This window comes from Balaenoptera acutorostrata, chromosome 8, assembly GCF_949987535.1.
Source record: "Balaenoptera acutorostrata chromosome 8, mBalAcu1.1, whole genome shotgun sequence".
In the NCBI taxonomy this organism is placed as follows: Eukaryota; Metazoa; Chordata; class Mammalia; order Artiodactyla; family Balaenopteridae; genus Balaenoptera; species Balaenoptera acutorostrata.
In genome coordinates, this window is record NC_080071.1 from 92,179,797 (window position 1) to 92,202,527 (window position 22,731).

The window sequence follows — 22,731 nt, forward strand, 5'->3', positions numbered from 1 at the left end:
CGTAAGAGACATTTTTCCCAAGACAGCCGGGGTTGACCTCTCCTTGGAATAAGACTGGTTTTCTCCGCAGCATTTGCCTTCTTACCTAATCTGCCTGGAAACCTGAAGGGGAGGCAGGGGAGAGTGTTTATCTTAAAGATAAAGGGGTTGTGCCAGAGCTGCTCGGTTTGACTGTGAGCCTTGTTACCACTTTTCCCCTTTGACCACTGGAAAGGTTTTTCTCTTGATGCACCACTCTAACTAAAATAAAGTCAGGTCCAACTTTCTTGTTTAAACTCTCCTTCCTTTTAATCGCTGGTGCCTTTTTTTCTGTGTCTCAGGTACAGGGAAGGGCAACTTAATACATTGTTATTAGTTGCTGTTACATTTTACCTCTTGTTTAAAATTGTACACGTTTTTACAAAGAATAGACGTGCACCTTAAGATGACAGAAAGGCAAGTATTGCTGTAAAGTAAAGGTTCTTCCCCCCCCATCTTCCCCACCCCCCCATCTTCCCCACCACCCCTATCTTCCCCACCACCCCATCTTCCCCACCCCCCATCTTCCCCACCCCCCCCATCTTCCCCGCCCCCCAGTCCTGCTCCTCGGAGGCAGGGCCCCTCAAGTTTGCCTTCAGTTTTTCTCGTGGTTGGCATTATCACTTTAATTACTTCCACTTTAATACTTAATAACTTACACACATAATCTCCATTTCTTAGTTTATTAACTCAAGCATCTATTTGTTGACTCCCTGGTATAAAATGGGGACTTGACCTCAACCGTCTCACACCCCTCCACCTCCACACGGTCCAATTGTTGCTGTTGTTGTTTTTTAATATATATGTCAGCTTTACGGAGATGGAACTCGCGTATGATACTCTTCACCTGTTTGAAGTGTACGATTCAGTAGATTTTAGTGAATTCACAGAGTTGTGCAACCACCACCACAGTCAATTATAGAGCATTTCCTGACCCTCAAAAGAACCTCGCATCTGTTAACTGTAACTCTGTTTCCCTTAACCTTGGGCAACCACTAATACATTCTGTCTCTGGAGATTTCCCCGGTCTGGACTTTCATATGAATGGAGTCACATGATATGTGGTCTTTTGTAATTGGCTTCTTTCACTTAGCATCATGTTTTCAGGGTTCATCCACGTTGTAGCCTGTGTCAGTATTCCATTCCTTTTTATGGGTGAATAATGTTCACATTTTATCCATTCGTCAGTTGATGAACATTTGATGGACATTTGATACTACGAATAATGCCATTGTGAGCATTTGTGTAGACGTTTTTGTGTGGACGAATGTTTTTGTTTCTCTTGAGTATATACCCAGGAGTGGAACTGCTGTGTCATGTGGTAGCTCTGTTTCACCTTTTGAAGTATCGCGGTGTTTAACCCTAACCTCTGTATTCCGCAGTAGCTACACCATTTTACATTCCCACCAGCAGTGCCTGGGGGCTCCACTTTCTCCACGTCCTCGCCACCATGTGTTAGTGTCTGTGTTTTCTGTAACAGCCGTCCTAGCGGGTGTGAAGTGGGAGCTCATGGGGGTTTTGATCTGCGCCTCCCTGAGGGCTGATGATGTTGAGCAGGTGCTCATATACTTAATAAAAAGACAGAAGTCCTGGCCGGAGTTGCCTTTCCTTTGCTCCCCTTTGAGTCCCGTAGTGGATGCAGCAGCTCCGCCCTTCTCTTGCTGCCCTGCAGCGCCCGCCCACCCCCGAGCCCGCCTGCTGTCGAGGCCAGCGCTGCTGCCACCCACTTGCTGGGTATGAGGCGGGCGTCCTTATCTGTCGGGACCTGGTCCTCTGCCTGCCTCGGCAGTCGGCCCCCACCCTGCTCTCCACAAGTGCACCCTGAACGTGGATGGCCTCTGGATCCTTTGCTACTTTCTGTGGAGTTAGTTTTCGCCTATCAGTGTCCTGGGTGGGTTTTCCCTGATGCTCTTAGTCTAATGACATCATCTTTCTGTATTCTGGGCATTGCTCAAAATTCCTTGTCCACAGGTGGTCGCCCTTATCGAGAAATATATCCGTTCTCTCGTTTCAGTGGGACCTTGAGGGGACAGTGGGTGTGTTTGTCTTCACCATTTTGAACCCCAAACCCCGATTTGGTCACCCCTCGTTATTTTCCATCTGCAGTAGTAGGATTCTAGGGGCCTGGAGCAGCGCCTGGCACACGGTAGGTGCTTAACAAAGGCTGGGTCAGTGCCGAGTGAGGGAAGGTTAAGTACTTAGCGCCTCGAGACGCTCCCATGAACTGAGGCTGTCTCAGCTGCTTGCGGGTCCCTTAGAGGTGGAACAGGGTGTCCCCAGACAGCCCCCCCAACTGAAGCTCATTGAGGAAGCCTTCAAGCCGGTTGTCTGTGGGTGGGGCGATAAAGGGGGCTCATATTCCTTCTTCAGAGTTTTCTGAACCTTTATGATAAATTGCTTTTTTCACTGTGTCTAAGTAAACATTCCAGAAAGGATACTTTGTGGGTTTGACCTCATACTTGTGTCTTATTCCTCAGAGGTCACCTTTGTCCCCGTGTCCAAGGTAAACGGGCAGGCGGAGGCTGAGGACATCCTGGCGGCCGTCCGCCCGGCCACGTGCCTCGTGACCATCATGCTGGCCAATAACGAGACAGGCGTCATCATGGTGAGTGGCTGTCCCTCTTAGGAAGAGGGAGTGGGGACTCCGGCTTCCCAGCCCCGCCTCTTCTCTCCCCTGTTCTTCAGTTCGGGAACTTTTTGCTGCGTCCTCATTAACAACTCCTCGTTTCTTTCATTCCGTCTTCATTAAATCAACACACTCAGCCGTGTGTTTCTCCCTCTGCAGCCGGTGCCCGAGATCAGCCGGCGAGTCCGAGCCCTGAACCAGCAGCGGGCGGCGGGCGGGCTGCCAGGGGTGCTCGTGCACACGGACGCCGCCCAGGCCTTGGGGAAGCGGCGCGTGGATGTGCGGGACCTGGGTGTGGACTTCCTGACCGTCGTGGGCCACAAGGTGCGTCCGTCCACCTTCCTGCCCTCCTGCCGGGGAGACGCCTCGACGCCCGCGAGGCTCACCTGCGAGCAGAGCCCGCGGCCCCGCTCATCCTCCGTCACCGGTGCACCCGGCACGCATGCCCAGCGAGGCCCTGGGTCTTGGTGATGGGCAGACTGCGGCCCCGCCCTTGGCAGCTCAGAGGAGAGCCCGGCAGAGCTAGGATGCCGAGGGCTGAGTGCCCGCCGGGGACGCTGGGCAGCACAAACCATACGGGGCAGGAAGCGGGGAGGCCAGGCAAGGCCGTCGGGGGAGGGGGGAGGGGGGAGTGGGAGAGGCGGGGTCGGGGGGAGGGTGGGGGGAGTGGAGGTCACAGGTGGGTTTAGCCCGGGAGTGAGTGACCTCTGCAGCCCAGAGAGTGCGAGCAGACCCCTCCTCAGCCCACTCAGCCCCCCACCCAGTGACGGAAGATGCAGGGTTCAAGAATGATGGCCTCTCTAACTTGACTCAAAATGTGGCTCTGAGTGTGAGGGTGTGGTTTTCACGGCCCTCATCTCTCGGGTGTGCTGGGGAAATAGTTAACAGTGAAGACCCTTCTGAAGCTTTTGCTCATCTTTCCAGCAGCTGACTAGAAACTGGACTATTTTTAGTAATTTCCCCTCAGCTGGTTCCCAAGGGTGTGAGGTGCTGGCCTGACACGGCGGCCCTTAAGATTTCTAGCTAATGTGGATTTGAGAGCCTGGAGTCATCCGCAGGACAGCCCTTGGCCACCTCTCTCTCCAGCCCCTCTCCTTCACAGAGTCTCCCATGCGCCGTGCAGGTGCTCTGCTGCCCCCGAGCTGGGGACCAGACTCCAGCACCTGCCCCCACCCGAAGGCTTCTGTGACCCCCGTGTGTCTGCAGTGGGGCTGGGTGGCCACCTGCGGGACCGGAGGAGGTGGGCCCGGACGTCGTAGAGTATCTCTGTGGGCCTCTCAATATGTATATGGAGAAGGTCCCCAGAAGGTTCTTGTTGAATAAATGACTGACTTTTCTTTCAGTTCTATGGCCCCAGGATTGGCGCACTTTACATCCGAGGGCTCGGTGAACTCACCCCTCTGTACCCTATGCTGTTTGGAGGTGGACAAGAGCGGAATTTCAGGCCAGGGTAAGGTAGAAGTTTAACGAGGTGTCTGGCCCGCTGGCTGTGTCGTCTGTATGTAGGGCAGTGGCTCTCCCGTCTCTTGGAAGCACGGTGATAGCACAGCGCTCTCATCTCCGCTGAGTCAGACGTGGCTCCGCTGGCCGGTTCTACACTTAGGACTCACGAATCTGCAGTCTCGTTGGGGATGATTCAAAGCAGATGAAGGAAGTCTCTTACAGCTGCTTCAAAGCATCCAGTTCCTTTTATTATTTTGGCCCAGCCCACCAAAGAGATGCCACCGGAGCCCCCCAGCTGAGATGTGCTGCCCTTCTCTTGACCGTGGGGTGAGCAGGGCCATGTAGAAGCGCCTGGTTTCCTCTCTGAAAGCTCCTGTGTCCCCATGACCTGAGGGGTGTTTTAACCAGGGAATGAGGTGGTACCAGCGCCACATGTGTTGTCAGAAACTTGATAACAAGAGGAAGAAACAGACAACATGTGGTGAGTTCCCTAGGGTTTCTCTTGCTTCCTTTATTCCAGAATTAGAGCAGAAGAAGCCAGCAACTCAGAAACACCAATAAGGGCTGATGAAAAATGCCCAAGAAAGTCCTCTCTCTCCAGCCAGTGGACCAGGGAAAGGAGAGTTTAGCAATACAGAGAACTTTTAGACAATACCTGCTTTTCTCCAGCCAGTCACCATGGTAATCTGCCGCCACCCCCACCTGTGCCACAAAGGAGAGTAGGGAGCCCAGACTTCACCCACACAGGCTGTGACAAGAGCCCTACGCCCCTCCTGTGTCAGACAGGGCCTAGTGAAGAGCCAGGACTTTTGCCCCACCACAGTCATGCACCCCAGAAAGGTGTCAGTGGAGACCACATGGGCACCCTGGGCTTCCACCCATACCCATCACTAACAAGGTGCGTTCTCCTCTTGGATGTTGACACAGGCCGAGGAGGGAACCTGGACGTCTACCCCCGCTTGGCAGTAGTCAGTTGGCACACTCCTCCTGCCAGAGGAAGGTCAAAAAAAGACAGCTAATACAGAAGGGTTAAGAAACATCCAGACTCATAACGACATAGGGATGTCCAGGTTTCAACTGAAAATCATTCAACATACTGAGAACCAGAAAGATCTTAAATCAAAGAAAAAAGACGATCAATAGATGTCAACACTGAGATGACAAAGATGTTAGAATTATCTGATATAAGAGATTTTAAGGCAAAAACAATAAAAATGCTTTAATGAGCAGTTATGAACACACTCGGAACAGAAGAAATAGAAAGTGTCAACAAAGAAGAAGAAGATGTAGAGAAGAACTAAACAGAAATTTTAGAACTAAAAACTACAACAGCCAAAGTAAGAAGCTCAGTGGACAGGCTCACCAGCAGAATAGGGGCAACAGAGGAAAGAGTGAACTGAAAGAACAATAGAAGTAACCAATATAAAAAACAGACAGGAAGTAGACTGGAAGAAGATTGAACAGAGCCTCCGGGGACCTGTGGGACTATAACAAAAGATCTAACATTCATTTCATTGAGGTCCTGGAGGGATAGGAGAAAGAGGGTGGGATGAAAAAGAGCTTGAAGAAATAATGGCTGAAAAGTTCCCAAATTTGGCAAGAGACATAAACCTACAGATTCAAGAAGCTGAACAAAACCGAAACAGGATAAACCAAAAGAAATCTACCCGTAGACATAAAAAGTAAACTTCCGTAAATGAAAGACAAAGAAAAATCTTGAAAGCAGCCAGAGGAAAGAATAAATAACACCTTATCTATAGGCAAAAAATAATTCGAATGACAGTAGATTGCTCATCTGAAGCCATGGAGGCCAGAGGAAGTATGCAAAAGTTTTCAAGTGCTCAAAGAAAAGAACTGTCAAGCCAAATTAAAAACACAGCAGAAATGTCCTTCAGGAATGAAGAGGAAATCAAGACATTCTCAGGTGAAGGAGAAAACTAACAGAATTTGTCACCAGAAAACCTATGCTAAAAATGACTAAAGAAGTTCTTTACACAGAAAGGAAACAGTAAAAGAAGGAACCTTGGAACATCAGAGAGAAAGAGCATGGTAAACAAAAATATGGGTAAATAAAATAGACTTTCCTTCTCTTCAGTTTTCTAAATTATGTTTGATGGCCTAAGCAAAAATCATAGCACTATCTGATGTGGTTCAAAATGTATGTGGAAGAAATATTTAAGATAATTATATTATGAATGGGGGAGGGTAAAGGGATGTAAAAGGAGGTAAGGTTTCTGTTCTTCACTTGAACTTCTGAAAACTGTTTAACCCACAGAAAGGTAGGAAAAAGAAAACAGAGAAAAAATAAAATGGAAGACTTAAGCCCGAACATCAACAATTACATTAAATGTAAATGGTATAAATATACCAATTAAAAGGCAGAGATTGGCAGAATAAAAATTTAAAAAACTGATCCAACTATATGCTGTCTATAAGAAATTTGCTTCAAATATAGCAAGAGGCAAGTTGAAAGTAAAGGTTGGAAAAAAGTGTATCACACTAACATTAATCTAAGGAAAGCAGGAATGGCTATATAACATGAGATAAAGGAGACTCCAGAGCAAAGAAAATAGAAAATTACCAGGGATGGGGGAGGCAGGGGGAATTATATAATGATAAAAGAATCAGTTCTCCAAGAAGACATAGCAGTCTTAATGTGGATGCACTAAACAGTAGAGCTGAAAAATATGTGAGGAAAAAAAAAACCAAACTAAACTGAAAGGAAGAATAGACAAATCCACAATTATAGATGGAGACTTCAGCACCCTTCCCTCAACAATGGATAGAACAACTACACAAAAATTGGCTAAGGTATAGAAGAACGCAAAAATCACCCATCAACCAACAGGATCTAATCAACCTGTTTGGAACACTCCACCCAACAACAGCAAAATACACATTCTTTTTAAGTGCCATGGAATATACACTAAGATAAATCATATTCTGTACCATTAAACAAACCTTAGTACATTTACTGAAATCATACAGAGTGTATTCTTTAACCACAGTGGAATCAAACTAAAAATCAATAATAGGAAGATAATAGGAAAGTCTCCAAACACTTAGAAACAAACAGCATACTTATAAATAATCCATGAGGCAAAGAGGAAGTCTCATTAAATACACTGAAATGAATGAAAATGAAAATACATTTACCAAAATTTGTGAGACACAGTTAAAGAACTGCTGAGAGGGAAATTTATAGCACCAAATCACATGTTAGACAAGAGAAAGAATCTCAAGGTAATAATCTAAGCTCCCATCTGAAGAACCTAGAAAATGTAGAGCAAAATAAACCCAAAGCAGACAGAAAGAAGGAAATAATAAAGATGCGAATAGAAGTCAATGAAATTAAAAACAAAAATGACAAAAAATCAATGAATTGAAGAGCTGGCTCTGTGAAAACATCAATAAAATTGACAAACCTCTAGCAAGACTGACAAAGAAAAAAAGAAGAAACAAATTGCCAATATCAAGAATGAAACAAGGTATCACTACGGACCCTACAGACATCAAAAGAGTAATAAAGGAATGCCACAAACAACCCTACACACATGAATTTGATAACTCAGATGAAGTGGACTACTTCGTCAAAAAGCTAACACAATTCACCTAATATGAGATCGCCTTTCAACATATGCTGGAGCACTCAAGGCATCCACAGGCAAAGTAGACCTCAGCCTAAGTCTCACACCTTATAAAATGTAACTCAAAATAGATCGTGAACTGAAATGTAAAACATAAAACTATAAAACTTTTAGAAAAAAATAGGAAAAAATCTTCAGGATCTAGGGCTAAGCAAAGAGTTCTTAGACTTGACACCACAGCATAAAATGGATGTACTTGTGGTGTCAAGTCTAAGAACACCCAAAAATTGATAAATGGAACTTCATCAAAATTTAATTGAATTTCATCAAAATTTAAAACTTTTTTGCCTTGCAAAAGACTTTGTTAAGAGGATGAAAAGACAAGCTACACATTAGGAGAAAATGTTTTCAAATGACAGATCTGACAAAGGACTAGCACCTAGAATATATAAAGAACTCTCAAAACTCAGCAGCAAAAAGACCCCAAACAATTCAGCCAGAAAATGGGCAAAAGACAGGAACACATTTCACCAAAGAGGATAGCAAATAAGCACATAAAAAGATGTTCAACATCATGAACTACTAGCGAAATACAAATTAAAACCACAAGGAGACGCCATCACTACAGACTTGTCAGAATGGCTAATGTAAAAAATAGTGACCACACCAAATGCTGGCGAAGATGGAAAGAAACTGGCTCATTCATACTTGGTTGGTGGGAATGTAAAATGGTACAGCTGCTCTGGAAAACAGTTTGGCAGTTTCTTTAAAAAGTAAATATGCAACTACCATACAACCTAGGAATTTCATTCCTGTACATTTATCCCAGAGAAACGAAGACTTACGTTCACAAGCAAAACCCGTACACAGAAGTGTTTAGCAGCTTTATTTATAATAGCCACAAACGGCAAACAACCCAGATGCCCTTTGACGAGTGAGCGTTACACCAGCGGGGGCACACCCGTGCCGTGGGACCCTGCTCAGTAATGAGAAGGAGGGAACCACTGATACACAGCAGCCTGGGAGAATCTCCAGAGAGTTTGGGTGAATGAAAAAAGCCAGTCCCTCAAAGTTATAAACTCTGTGATTCCACCTATGTGACATTCTTGAAATGACAGAATTACAGATGTGGAGAACAGATTAGCAGTTGCCAGAGGTTAAAGAGGGCAGGGGGGCTGAAGGGTGTGGGTTATAAAAGTGGGTGTGGTTATAAAAGGCCAGCAGGAGGGGTCTTTGTGGTGGTGGGAATGTCTGTGTCTTGTCAGTATCCTGGTTGTGATACTGTCCTACAGTGTTACTTGGGGGAACCCGAGTAAAGGGTATGCAGGATGTCTCTGTGCTGTTTCTTACAATTGCATGCGAATCTACATTCTGTCAAAAGAGTTTAATTACAAAAGGAAGAAAGGCAGAACGTGAGCTGTGCCAGGAGCCGTAGTGGGCATCTCCGTGGGTGGACAGGTGTGAGAGCAGGGTGTGCATGGCCCCAGGTGGGCGTGGAGGGGGGGACAGGCCTGACCGCAGCGCTGGGCTAGTGCCCGTGGGCTCCAGGTCCCACACGGGCCCAGCTGGGCCACCCTGGCCATGCCTACAGCCAGTCACAAGTCACAGGCCTCGAGAGGTGCTTCTGGTCTGACCGTATCGTCCTACAGAGAAGGGTGAGGCCCAGAGAGGGATGACATTCGGCATCTCCCAGCCTAGGACAGAGCCCAGAGCGCCTCGTTCTTCCCAAACCACCCCCAGGTGTCAGAGCCCGTCTCCGGGGACAGTCCTGACCAATAAGCTTGTCCAGAGATGACCAGTGGCGTCTCGTTTCCTGTCATACCTGTGCTGTGTGCTCACTTATCTTGCTCTCTGTTAGTTAACAAGCAGTAGCCAGCTCCAAAGGTTTAAGACAACTTTATTTAGCCAAAATGTAAAACTAAGAAAATTAAGTTAGTGTTTTGTTTTGTTTTTCCTGAAATAGAGTGAAGAGTTGTTTTTCAGTTTGTTAACATCAGTGTATGGGAACCACTGATCTTCGGGGGTGTTCCTGTCCCCTCCTGCACAGCCCCCCCGAACACACGCACTACGCCCCAAGTCTCTAGTAACAAAAGATTCATCCCATATTACAGTTGAGAGGCTTCAGCTGAAACGTCAGCTGAAGGGAATGGGGCGGGGAGTGAGTTCCTCAGACCCTCACCTGGTTTGGCAGGGGGACCAAAGAGGGGGGCTCTGGGGCCTGCAGTCGGAGGAGGGCTTTCTCCTGGGTAGGAGGCGGGTCCAGGTAGAATTGTCACTTGGACACCCACTGTATATTGCCCACGGTGGGCCATGTCTGCTGTCCCTGGGCGATGACGAGGGTTTGGGGGCTGGCAGCTGCCCTTGTTTAGGAAAGATGTTGGTGTGACTGCTTTTATTTGAACACCTGACTTTCAGATAGACAGGGTTCCTTCCGGGGATGTTTGTTAATTGCTTTGCGTGGAAATAGGATTGAATCCCTTGTCTCTTACAGGACAGAGAACACCCCGATGATTGCCGGCCTTGGGAAGGTAAGCCTTGGTGACCTCGGACAGCTGAAGCCGTTGCGTTGTCCATTGATGTCTTCCTCCTGTGTTTCCGCCTCACTCTCACACCACTGCCACACTCACCACACTTCTGACACCAGATGTGCGGGGTTGGGGGTCCCCACCCAGCAATTCTGTAGCACCAGCTGGGTGTCCTACAATTCAGCTCAATTCTGACACTGTCCACCCAGAGTTGCTGTCAGATCCCACAGGCTAAGGGCTCAGTTGTGGGCACCCACCGCTTCAGATGCCGACTGTCACCTGCACTTCTGGCCAACCAGCTGTAAACCAGAGGTTCCCATGGCCCCTGCTTGAGTTCAGTGTATTTGCTAGCACAGCTCACAGAGCTCAGAGAAACTGGATTACTGGTTTATTATGAGAGGATATGATAAAGGATACAGGGGAACATCCAGAAGGAAGAGGAATGTAGGGCAGGGGATGTGGGGAGGGGCTTCCATGCCCTCTCCAGGCACCACCCTCCTAGCACCTCTGTGATCAGCAACCTGGAAGCTCTCTGAACCCACACTGTTGAGGTTTTTATGGAGGCTTTGATCAATCATTAACTCCATTTCCAGCCCCTGTCCCCTCTAAAGAAATTCCAAGCTTCTAATCACGGCTCGGTGACCAGCCCCTATCCAGGAGCCCACCCAGGGTCGCCTCATTAGAGCAAAAGACACTCCTATCACCCAGGAAATGCCAAGGGATTTAGGAGCTCAGCAGCAGGAACCAGAGTCCAAGACCAAATATTAGAATAAAGGCCACTCCTCAGGCTCTGATCACTTAGGAAATTCCACAGGTCTCAGGAGCTCTGTGCCTGGTCCAGGGCAGAGACCAGAGCGCGTATTTTCTGTGATCTCACATCAGTTTCCCAGCAGCTTTAATAGGTATCCTGGCTTTAGGAGGGATCACGTTCATGATCCCAAGAAACAGACCAACATAAGAGAAACCTCGAATTTTATTTATCAACCTGGAGATGTGCTTTTTAAGATCTGTGAAGTGGGTTTCATACGCTTAGCCTTTGAAAGGGAAGTACTTTTCTCAAGTCTCTTCTAATATTGAAAGCAATGACGTCATGACCACAGGTTTGCTCATCCCCTGGGTCCAGTTACCCCCCACCCTGAGATGGGGACAGAGGGGCAGCTTCTTGAAGATCTTCCTGATGAGGGTTAGATGGCGGCTCTGCGGCCGCAGGCCCCTCCGCTCCGTTCTGCGGCCGTGACCCTTTCCTCGCTGCTGGCTTGCACCTGTGCCCAGGCCCTCTGACCCTGCTGTCACCACGGGGGGGGGGGTGGCACACCATTGTCGCCCCCTCCCCTTGCTCAGCCTGGCCCTCCTCAGTGTGGTCTGGCTCGGGACTCGCCCCGCCCCCCTCTCCCCTGGGAGGTGTGTCCTGGCCCCCCTGGGGCGACTCAAGGTCTCTCTGCTGCTCTCCGCCCCTTCCCCGTGTGCCGGCTGAAGAAAGGCACCCCCCTGCGGCCACTCCCTCTCCTGCACCCTCACATTCCTCTGCCGGGGTGTTCCTCCCCCAGCCTTTAAAACCATCCTCCCCTGGTCCTCGCCGCTCCAGCCTCTTCCCGTATCCTCCGCCCCGCACGCACTCTCGCCCCCTGCCATCCTCCCGACACCTGCTCCTTGCTCTGCCCCCAGAAGCTGGTCGACGAGGTCCCCATTTCGCCCTGTGACCTCCTGCAGCTGTGGGACCGCTTCTCCCCCCCAGAGGCTCCTTCTCTGCCTCTTCGCCCGTCCGCCTCCTGGGTGCCGTCCCAGCCTCCTTTCCCTCTCGCTGTGCTCACCCTGTCCCGTGGCTCTGATGCCAGCCTGTGCTCCGGTCTTGGAGTTGACATCTCAGGGCAGGTCCTGACCTTCTGGGAGGCCCACGTCCCACCTGCTTCCTCAGCGTTTCCTCTGAGCCCACGATGTGTCCTGCTCTCTTTCCTCTGTCGTTGGCGTCTCTCCCCGTGGCGCCTCCTGCCACCCAGGCTCTCAGCTGAGAAATCTAGGAGGTGCCCTTGACCTGCCCTGTCCCGTCCCCCGCACCTGATGCCGCAGCCGGGCCTGTCTGCTCAGTCTCCACGAGAGGTCCAGGACCTGCCTCTTGTACCGACTCTAGGCCGGATCATCCCCGTCTTGTGTGTGGCCGCCTCATCCATCTCCACGTAGCAACCGGTTCTAACACACAAATCAGAGCATCTCACCCCTTCCTCAAAATCCACGTGCATCTGCCTTGCGTTTAGGCTCAGATCCCGCCTGTCGTGGGGCCTCTGGGGCGCTGTCCCCCTCGCTCACTCTGTTCCAGGAGCACTCGCCTTTCCCCCTGCGGGGCCTTTGCCTGGAATGCCCTTCCCCGCTGCCCCGAGTTCCCGTCACGGCGCCCACCCGCCGGTCTACCGTGGTCACCTCTTCCCTGGTGTGTCTGTCCCTGGGATGGACGTGCCTTCAGGACTGGGATTGCCTTTGGTCACTGGCTAGGGACTCTCCAGTGCCTGGGGTATCCGGAAGCATGAAAAAGTAAATTCCTGTTAACAAGTGAAGGGGACTCGGCACTTATCCCGGCCCCGGTCACACGGTCGGCGCATACTGTGTATTTGTGAGGTTCCAGAAAATGAGCAGTTTGAGGCCGTGTTGCCTGTCTGTCTGCGGGAAGAATCACCTCTGCTGCTTAAAGCTGTGTTGCTCCCCTTGGTTTACCGTAACTGAGGGGCCCTCCTGTGTCCCTAGGCAGCTGAGCTGGTGGCAGAGAACTGCGAGGCCTACGAAGCCCACATGCGGGATGTGCGCGACTACCTGGAGGAGAGGCTGGCGGTGAGCGCCCGGCGCGGAGCTGGGGGGGCAGCCGGGGCCGCGACCCGCAACGAGGGGCTCCAGACCAAGTGACTTTCACAGGCACATGACAGAAATACCAGAGACGGGGTATTTAAGGATTGTATGAAGACCACCCAAATGTATTCAGAATTTTTTTCTCCCAATTAACTTTGCTCTCCATAGTCTCCCTGTTATCAGTAGATACTTATCAGTAAGGTAATCATTCTGTGCGTTGAGGGTGAGGTTTTTTTTTTTCCTGCCACACCGTGTGGCTTGCAAGATCTTAGTTCCCCAACCAGGGATTGGACCCAGGCCCTCGGCAGTGAGAGTGCAGAGCCCTAACCCCTGGACCGCCAGGGAATCCCCGAGAGTGAGGTTTTGTTTTCCAGAAAGTCTGAAGTTCACACAGTTGGGGGGAGGGGGCTCCGAAGATGTCACTGCATATTCTGTTAATTTTCCAGGCTGAATTTGGTAAGAGAATCCATCTGAACAGCCAGTTTGCAGGCACTGAGCGACTCCCCAACACCTGTAACTTCTCCATCCTGGGACCCCAGCTGCAAGGTGACGACTGCCCCCAGCTCTCCCTGGCTGGGGGCTGGGGTGGGCTGGGCTGGGCACAGCTTGAGCTGTGGGGAGGCGTGGGCGCTGGCCGAGGGCGGGGTCGCCCCACCAGGCACTGTCACGTGGTGGTGGGGCTCTGGGCACAGCTGCTGACCTGCGCCGGGTGCTAAGGCTCTGGACACAGCACAGCGGCGCTCAGCTCTCACAGGGTGTCAGCCCCGCCCCAAAGATGTGAGGGATGGAGATAACGTGAACTGAATTTTAGGCTAGTTGGTCCATCTTTGTCTGCGATTTTTACGAAACATTTTATGAGGGTGAGGAAAGTAGAGGCAACCAACTAAAAACTGGCTCAGGGTCAGGCTGAAGTGCAGATCTGTGGGCTTCATTAGTTCCTGCGATCTCTGCCTCCTGGCTGGAAAAGTTAAGGTTAGGGTTAGGATTAGGCTTGAGGTTAGCGTTAGGATTAGCCTTAGGACGCCTCGTATCCCAGACACGTGTAGGACTTGCCTGCCCGGAGTCCTTGAGGCTCGAGTCCGGGGTGTAGAGCATTTGTGTTTGTCTGGGAGGAGATTATGGTGGCCCCGAGAGCACGGGAGAGCCGACCTGAAGGGCACTTTTCACCTCTTAGAAGAAGAGGTCGTTGCCTCATGGTCACTCTGAGAAAAGGGGCAGCGTGTTTGGACCATGAAGAAACCCTGGGGTGGCCGTCACCGGGGCTGAAGTGCATCCTCATTGGGAAGGAAGCACACGGCAAACTCTCCAGATCTCCCTGCTGTGGGAAGGGAAGTTCCTCCCTCTAGTGTCTTCTCCCCTTTTTCTGGGGGCAGACTTTATATTCTGTGATGACCTGTGTTAATTTAAATGAGGCAGGCTCTTCGTTTTAATTAAATCAGCAGTCATCGGTGTTGGGGGGTTTTTTGTTGTTTTTTGTTTCTTTTTGGCTGCGCCACGTGGCTTGTGGGATTTTTAGTTCCCCGACCAGGGATCGAACCCGGGTTCTCGGCAGTAAGAGGGCAGAGTCCTACCCACTGGACCGCCAGGGAATTCCCATCATTGTATTTTTTTAAATCTCTGTGCCTGTGAAGGAAGAGGGAAGTGCCTTCTAGCTTAACAAAGGCAGCACCCAATGTCTCTCCCTTTAGAAAACAGGGACGTCAAGTTAGACATTATTACCAGGACAACACGTTATTCGGTAAGGCAGCGCGTCAGGATTCTGCGTGTCCTGCCAGGCAGCTGATGGATACCACGTTCTCAAGGCCAGTCTTGTGAGGCCGAAGAGTGTCTGCTCTTCTGCAGCCAAGGGGCAGAGGAAGCGCTTCCTCTGGGACCTGCTGTGGTTTCTCTCACCTGCCGTCAGAGGGACCTGTGCCCTGGGATTCCGTCAGGTGGTACGAGGGAGGGGGCCTCCCAACTTGCAGCAGGGAAGAGAGGCAGCCCCCGCCTGGACTCCGCCTCAGGGGCCCTGTGCTCTGTCTCCTAGGCCGCCTGGTGCTGGCCCAGTGCAGGACGCTGCTGGCCAGCATGGGGGCTGCGTGCCACGCGGACCGCGGAGACCGGTGAGTGCTCTCCCCGTGCTTGGCCGCGGCACCCAGGGCGCATCCGGGCGCCAGGTTCGGGCAGCTCTGCAGCCCAGCAGGGACGTAGACAGCGGCCAGACACCGCAGGCCCTCGGGAGGAAAGAGTGGGAGCTGCGGCCTACAGGGGCCTCGGGCTGGGCCAGGAGGCGGGCAGCAGGGCTCAGCGCGAGGCGGGGAGCGGGGAGGCGGGGCGGGCTGGAGCAGCAGGGCCAGGCTGCAGGCGCCACTTCAGCCTCAGGAAAACCGGGAGCTGTGACCAGATTTGGGTTCAGATCACGCCCCCTGCCAGGAGCGGGCGGAGGCGGGAGGGGAGGGCGTGGGCCTCGGGAGCAGCCCTGCTGGAGGAAGAGAAGGGGGTTCGGTTTCTTGGGGGGCCTGCAGGCGGGAGTGGAGCTGGATGCGGCCACCTGGGCTCTGGAGAGAGCAGAGCTGTGGTCGTGACGAGCAGCAGGTCCCCGTTCGAGGCCAGGGCACCGGGACCAAACTCAGCACTGACTTGGGCGGGCCGCAAGTCTGCAGGTGTCTGAGGTGTCTGCAGGAGGCCGTCCCTCTGCCTCGTGTGTGGCTCTGTGTCCCCTCCGGGAACTGAGCCCGCTAGCTCCTTGGAGACGGGAGTTACCACTGTACCCCGGGCTCCGGCTCTCGGGTGCAGGGGCCAGCGGCCGCCTCTGCGCTCCCGGGGTCGGGGTCTGTGCCGGGGCAGGCCCAGCTGGAGAGCAGGGAGGCTTCGAGCCGGCCCTTGGCGACAGTGGGCCAAAGAGTGTGCGTGGCCAGTGGGGAGCTGGCCGAGGGCACGTGGCAGCCCGGGAGAGCCGTGTCCTGACGGCCGGCCCGTCTCCCCGCCCCACAGGCCATCCCCGGTGCTGCTGAGCTGCGGCGTCCCCTTGGACGTGGCCAGGAACGCCATCCGGCTCAGCGTGGGCCGCGGCTCCACCCGGGCCGAAGTGGACCTCGTCGTGCAGGACCTGAAGCAGGCGGTGGCACGGCTGGAGGGCCAGGCCTAGTGCCCAGGGTGGTACCAGAAGGAGCCTTCCTCTTGTCCCAGAGCGTGTGGGCTCCGGGCTCCCTCCCGTCCCTCGGTCAGCGAGGGAGCGGGTCTGCTGGGCACACAGATGCCACCGGTGCTGAGGGGCCCAGGACAAGATGCCCTCGTGGGACTGTCCCTGTCACTGCTGCCCAGCGGCGCCAGCTGGATTAGAAACGCTTTAGCCACGTCCACGCTCCCCTCTCGGAAGTGGGGCGAGCTTGTTACAAGCACGCGCTTCCTGGAAGGTGGCATTTTTATCCGAAAGGTAAAATCCTAGTATTTATCATTGATTGTCAGCTGCTCTCATGGAAATAGGAAACCTGGTTTTTTGGCTGCTGTCCTGGCCTCTGTGCACCTGTTGGCTGAGAGGTCGGTCCCTCCTCACCCTCATGGCCCTTCTCAAGCCCTTTCCAGAGGGAGGGGGCCCTTGCGGTCAGGCCCCCTCCCTGCTTGGCATCCCCCCGCTTCCTGGGCCTGCCCATCCTCCTCATCACTTGCTGGTCACTCGGGCCATCGACCACTGGGCGCCCTCTCACCCAGTGTGCAGGCCCCTCCCATCCCTTCCATTCGATCATTTACTCAGGGTTTCAGCTCAGCCGTCAGAGTCATGGGCGGCAGTACCTGCGTGATGCTGGGTCATTCCCAAGGCGGAAAATCGCTCATCCCTCGCTCAGCTCCCATCTCAGTTGTTTGCAGGAGGATTCTTTGATCTTCACAGAGGCATTGTGGTGTCTGATTCACATCAAATGTCATGTCTATGGAGACACTTACATAGGAGTGTTTTTTTTAATTGAATAACACTTTTAATGTGCGGTTGAAAGGTGCAGGGGACTTCATGATGGCACTGAGGAAACAACCGTCAGAAATTAGATGAACTAATAAAAGCTTCCAATGCTTGTTTTGGACATTTTGTGGTTCTTCTAGTGGGTGCTTCCCTTGGGGGCACCAGTGTGTCTGTGCCGGCTGGGGGGTGGGGTCAGACCCGCTGCTCGCTGCACGATCATGCTTTAGCTTCAGGAACTCGGCTTGCGACTGTGTCTCTGGGAGCTCTAGAAAGTAGGTCCCTAACATGCGGCATCCTGCTTCCGCCAGGCAGAGGCTGTGGTGTCCCGATTCCCCCAGCAAAGAACTATGGGTGTCCAGCCCCACGGAAGAGAACAGTCTGGAAAAAGATGCTTGGCAGCTCTGAAAAATGCACTCGGGACCTTTAGCTGCAGCCCCAGAGACTCTCGGTCAGGGCCCTGTGCCCGTCACTGGCCCTGGGGAGCAGCCGCTGGCCAGAGGTTCACGGAGCCTCCAAGACCAGCTGCGGCCAGGATCCAGCATAGAATTCCCAGGGGCCACGCAGGCCCCCAGCTCCCGGTGGGTGACAGCACGTCCCAAACACTTAGACTCCAACACCTGGTAGTTAAGGTCCCCAGAAGGGGCTCCACTTGGATGGGTCTGCCCTCCTGTGAGAAGGGTCTCCCAGGTGGCGTCCCATGGCCCAGCACAGCCCTCAGGGCGGCTGCCCCCAGCCTGGGGAAGCAGACACTCGGGAGCCTACGGCTTTCCGGAAAGGACACTGTCACTGTGAACACCCGCTCGACGCGGGAAGTCCATCCCAGCCCTCGCTCCACGGGAGGAGGAGGCGTGGGCCAGCACAGGGCAGTGCCCCCGGGCCAGCGCCCATCCCCAACCCAAACCCGGTGTGGGCCCTTCCCCCGCACCCTCTGCCCACCGCGGCTCCGGGCGCCGCGGGAGCGGCTCGGGCTGGGCTGCGGAGGCCCGGTCCCCACGGCCTGTCCCCCCACCCCCCTGCCGCCTCCCATCTGCCCTCTGCGCAGCTTATCAGGTAACCGGAGCCGGGAGCTGCGTCCACGCCTGAAACAGGAAGCCCGGCCTGTGCGTGAGTCGAGGAGAGCCAGCCGGGTGGATGGAGGAGAAGCGGGCGCTCGCGGCCGCCAAGGATGGGGACCTGGCCACCCTGGAGCGGCTGCTGGAGGCGGGCGCCCTGGGCCCAGGCGTCACCGACGCTCTGGGGGCTGGCCTGGTGCACCACGCCACCCGGGCCGGCCACCTGGCCTGCGTCAAGTTCCTGGTACAGCGGGCCCAGCTGCCCGGCAACCAGCGGGCCCATAACGGGGCCACGCCGGTGCATGACGCCGCCGCCACCGGCAGCCTGGCCGAGCTGTGCTGGCTGGTGCGTGAAGGGGGCTGCGGTCTGCAGGTGAGCTGAGCGGGAACGGTGGCCGCGGGGGGACCCGTGTCCGTGGGCATCGAGGGAGGCGTGAGCCGAGAGCCGGATCCGGAGCCCTCGGCCTCCCCTGGGCACCTCGGCCCTGGGCTGTTCCTCTCGGGGAGTCACCATGCGGGCCCCATGGCACAGTCAGTAGCGTCTGTCTCTGCCCCACATCCCTCCCCCCCCAAAATGGGCACCTCCTAAACCCCCTCGCGTTCCCCAGCGCCCAGCACGGAGGGGCCACCCTTGTTCTTTCTCCCCACGCCCCACCCAGGAGCGCCTGGCCTTGCCAGTGGCGGTCTCACGGGGCCCTTATCAGGCCTGATCCGTGGGGCCTGTTTCCGAAGAGTCTAGAAAAGGGTCCGTACGAAGAGAAGCAAGGTGGGCACGCGGGCTCGGGAGCTGTGGGCACCGGCCTGGACGCCTGGGGACCCCAGTGGGTGACAGCACAGGCGCGGCTGTAGGGGGCAGTGGGACGAGAACCTTGATGTAAAGAGAAGAGTCTCAGGGCTCAGTGATGGTCTCGTCAGGGACGTTTCTACCCGGCCCGCCTCTCCCTTCTCCTGCCAGCCCCGTGGGTGCTCCGTGTGTGGGTGAAGGACCACGGGAGGTGGGTGAGCCAGCTCTGACGGGGTAAGGACGTCCTCCCAGAGGCCGGAGCCGGGTGGGCATCACCGTGACGCGCTCGGTCCGGGGGTGGGGGGAGGACTCAGCGGTCACAGCCTGAGTGTCCAACAGCCTCCGAGCTGCCCTCCTCATCCTCAGCGGCTCTCCCCACAACCCCGAGGGCGGGAGCGGGGCCACTTCTGTGCCTGGGAGAACGCCCAGGTCTGCCAGAGGCCCACGGTGGATAGGGTCCCCGGCAAGAGGACTCGGGGGCCGGCGGGTGGGCGCTCGGTGGGGGTGGGGCAGAGGCCCAGAGACGCATCCCTGGACACACGGCAGGCCACCGGCCCGGCGGCGGGCGCAGCTGGGCGAGCGGAAGCCTTTCTGACTGTGAGCAGAGAAGGGGAGGGAGCTCGGACGCTCAGGATCAGGGACTTGGACCCAAAAGACCTGGACTTGATCCTGGCCCTGCCGCCGACCTCGAGCAGGCGGCCGGGCTCAGCCCCAGAGACCTCCCTCCGCACGCCCCGCGATGGAGCACGCCGGAGGGAGGGGCGGGGCGGAAGCTCTCGGCGGGGTCCCGGGCGCTGTGGTCCTGGGCGGCTGGCTCTGGCCACACGGGCGCTGCCCGGCAGCGCTGGGTCCGGCCCGCCGCCCGCTCACCGCCCCGTCCGGGCCTCCGTAGGACCGAGACTCCTCGGGCGTCTCCCCGCTGCACCTGGCCGCCCGCTTCGGACACCCGGTGCTGGTGGAGTGGCTGCTGCGAGAGGGCCACGCGGCCACGCTGGAGACGCTGGAGGGGGCCTTGCCGCTGCACCACGCCGCCGTCAGCGGGGACCTGACCTGCCTGAAGCTCCTGACGGCCGCCCACGGCAGGTGAGGAGCCGCAGCGCCTCCTGTTGGGCAGCCCGGGGGTTGCAGATGCTGGGGCGGCCGCACGAGGGGGCGGAGGAGGAGGGGCTGCCGCCTTGGAGGCGGGCCTTGGGGGAGGGGGAGCGTGGAGGGACAAGTCTGGAGCCAAGGCGCGCGCGGAGAGCGCTCGGGGTGAGGCTAGCAGCGTGGGGGGTGCAGTGAGAAAGGCGAGGAGCTGCTACAGCACTCAGAGCAGGAGGCGCTCTATATGCTCAGGCCGCTCCCGGCCCTGCCTGGGGGCGTCTCAGGGCCCGGCTTCCCCTGGCTGGGAAGGTGGCACCCTCAAGTCACCCGAAGCGAGCAGAGGCTGTGCAGGGGACTTGGGGGCCCCATCAGGTCGGCCGGAATTCTCCCTCCACGCTGTCCTGTTGCTGACACTGAGAACCCCTGTCCCAGCGCCTGGCGTTGGCGGATGGCGAGGCGGGGGCAGGGGGCAGCAGGGCTCCCCTTCCCCATCGTGGGCACCGCTGTGGTCCTTGCCCCCCACAACCGATACCCTGGGCACACAACGGGCCATCTAGGGGTGCCGTGCACGTGGCCTGCCCCCCACCGTCTGTTCGCAGGGCTACTGCCCTGGCTGGGGGTGGGACTCTGTGTCCACCCCACACCTGACCTGGCCTTTGTCCCCCGAACCCGCCTGCCTCTGTAACCACACGCCTTCTCCTTGTGCGGGGCCTCTCGCTGGCCGGCCGGCTGTCCTGGCCACCCCGCGGTTGTTCCCGGACGAGGCCGGACAGCTCGGCTGTGGAGCGGTGTTCCCGTTCCCGGGCCTTCCCATCCCGACCCCCTGGCAAAGGCCTTCGGGACTCGCTTCTGCGGATCTTCCCCGGAGCGTCCACACCAGCTGCCCCGGGCCCGGCCGGCCACAGGGTGTCTCTTAGACCGGCAGTTTTAGAAGCAGTTTCTGTCATTTGAAAAGTGGAAGATTTCACATTAAAGCACGCACAAGCACACGGGAAGGTCCCCCGCCCCAGGGCCCACATTCCCACCGGCACCGACCACAGGACCTAGAGGTGAAGTCTTTGTCAACAGGGCGTGGGTGCGGTTTGGGGAGGGGGCTGCCCTGGGGACCAGGTACTCTCCTGGGCCTGCAGCACCCTGGAGGCAAAGCCGGATGCAGGAAACCTGACGACGGTGCCCCAGTCCATCCACATGGGGGCCTGGAATTCGGATGCCAGCGCTGGGCAGCACAGAAGGGCTAGTGTCCTGCTCACTGGCCCCCCGTACAGAGCAGGCCCCGGGCTCTGGAGGTTCCCTGACCCGCCCACTGCAGGCCCTGCTGGGCTAGTCACCCCCTAAGAAGCGCCCCCTGCCGGCCAACCCCCGGCGGCGCGCACATCTTGATGCGGAGTGGGGGAGGGGAAGCTGCATTCCGGCGGCCCGTGCCCACCTCACCCCCGACCCCGTGCCCTTGCGCCGTGCGCAACCTGTGCAACGCTACAGGTGGCCGGCTGGGCCCCTCACCTCAGCCGGGAAGTGGGGTGGCCGCAACAGCTCGGCCAGGTGCCGGGACGCCCCTCCGCGATCCGGGCCCTTGGCTGGAGCGGCTCCCCGCGACCCCCGGGCCGAGCGCCCTCTGAACCCCGCCCTCCCCCATAGCGGCGTGAACCGGCGGACGCGCAGCGGCGCCTCCCCGCTCTACCTGGCCTGCCAGGAGGGCCACCTGCACCTGGCCCAGTTCCTGGTGAAGGACTGCGGCGCCGACGTGCACCTGCGCGCCCTCGACGGCATGAGCGCCCTGCACGCCGCCGCTGTCCGCGGCCACTACTCGCTCGTCGTCTGGCTGGTAAGGGGCCGCCGGGGGCGCGGGCAGGGGAGGGTCGGGAAGGCTGGCACCTCGCCTGCAGAACCGCCTTTGAGCGAGTGGCGCCCGGCTGGGGTGGGCGCGGCAGCCCCTGGGTCTCAGTTTGCTCACCGGAAGTCCGAGGACCCACGCGGTGGTTGGGGGAGCGGATGTGCCGGCCCAGGCTCGGCCCCGCGTGCCGCCCGGAGCCCACAGCTTTGACTGGAGGTGGCTGCGGACTGAAGGTCAGCCCCTGCAGCACCGTGGGCGTGTGCAGGGCCCCCTGGGGGCTCTCCTGCCCCTCCCCCAGGAGTCCTGGTGGGTCTCCTGGGTGCTCTCAGGGTCGGTGGCACCCAGCTGCTCTGTCTCTGGCACAGGCAGTGCCTGGCCCTGGCCATTTGGAGCCCAGGGCCTCTTTCCAGAAGGAGCACAGAGTGACCCAGCTTGGGGAGGATGCCTTCCACCAAGACTTCTTCCAGGGCTGAGGACTTCCTGGCTCCGCCACCAAAAACCTGGCCTGGTGGGGTGTCTGGGAGCTCTGAGGGTCCATTACAGAGACCCGACAAAGTCTCAGAGTGGGGAGGTCCCTCTGGGGAGGGGCAGAACTGAGGCTGGGCAGGAGGTGGCTGGGCAGGGGGTGGGCCCCAAAGCAGGTTCCCGGAGGAGCGGGGGCCCAGCTCAGTCACAGGTGGGAGAGCCCATGGGGCGGGGTGAGGCGGAAAGGCAGACAGAGGCCCCGGGAGGACCTGGGCTCTTTCCTGGGGCCCTGGGGAGCCGCTGAAGTGCTGCGAGCTGGGAGCGCCAGGGTCTGCTGGCATCTCTGAAGGTCACGCAGGTCACTGGTGGAGAAGGGGGAGCCCTTCCTCACTCAGAACCTCCCTCCCTTCGCATGGGGCCCGCTTTTCCAGCCCTCCCTCCAGCAGGCCGGCCTCCCTGCCCCGGGGACCTTTGCACGTGCTGCACCCTCTGCCTGGTGACAGCTCCCCAGGTGTGCCTCTCCCCCCACTGCATCCCTCGTCCACCTG

At 56.2% G+C, this 22,731-nt stretch overlaps 2 protein-coding genes across 9 annotated transcripts in view; both read left to right on the forward strand.

Moving 5' to 3' along the window:
• SCLY (selenocysteine lyase) overlaps positions 1 to 17,089 on the forward strand; it is a 32,504-nt gene extending 15,415 nt beyond the window's left edge. For 6 of the 8 annotated variants that reach the window (XM_007184815.2, XM_007184808.2, XM_007184810.2 and 3 more), the window contains 8 exons: positions 2,496 to 2,623; positions 2,804 to 2,968; positions 3,988 to 4,094; positions 10,166 to 10,202; positions 12,936 to 13,019; positions 13,481 to 13,580; positions 15,061 to 15,136; positions 16,008 to 17,089. In XM_007184815.2, coding sequence (XP_007184877.2) covers positions 2,496 to 2,623; positions 2,804 to 2,968; positions 3,988 to 4,094; positions 10,166 to 10,202; positions 12,936 to 13,019; positions 13,481 to 13,580; positions 15,061 to 15,136; positions 16,008 to 16,161 — 851 coding nt within the window. In that variant the 3' untranslated portion in view covers positions 16,162 to 17,089. The other 2 variants (XM_057551124.1, XM_057551121.1) reach the window with 2 other exon arrangements.
• ESPNL (espin like) overlaps positions 16,317 to 22,731 on the forward strand; it is a 28,786-nt gene continuing 22,371 nt past the window's right edge. Inside the window, exons 1-4 of the mRNA XM_057551120.1 lie at positions 16,317 to 16,449; positions 17,277 to 18,393; positions 19,697 to 19,887; positions 21,523 to 21,709. Coding sequence (XP_057407103.1) covers positions 18,100 to 18,393; positions 19,697 to 19,887; positions 21,523 to 21,709 — 672 coding nt within the window. The 5' untranslated portion in view covers positions 16,317 to 16,449; positions 17,277 to 18,099. The remainder of the gene's footprint in view (positions 16,450 to 17,276; positions 18,394 to 19,696; positions 19,888 to 21,522; positions 21,710 to 22,731) is intronic.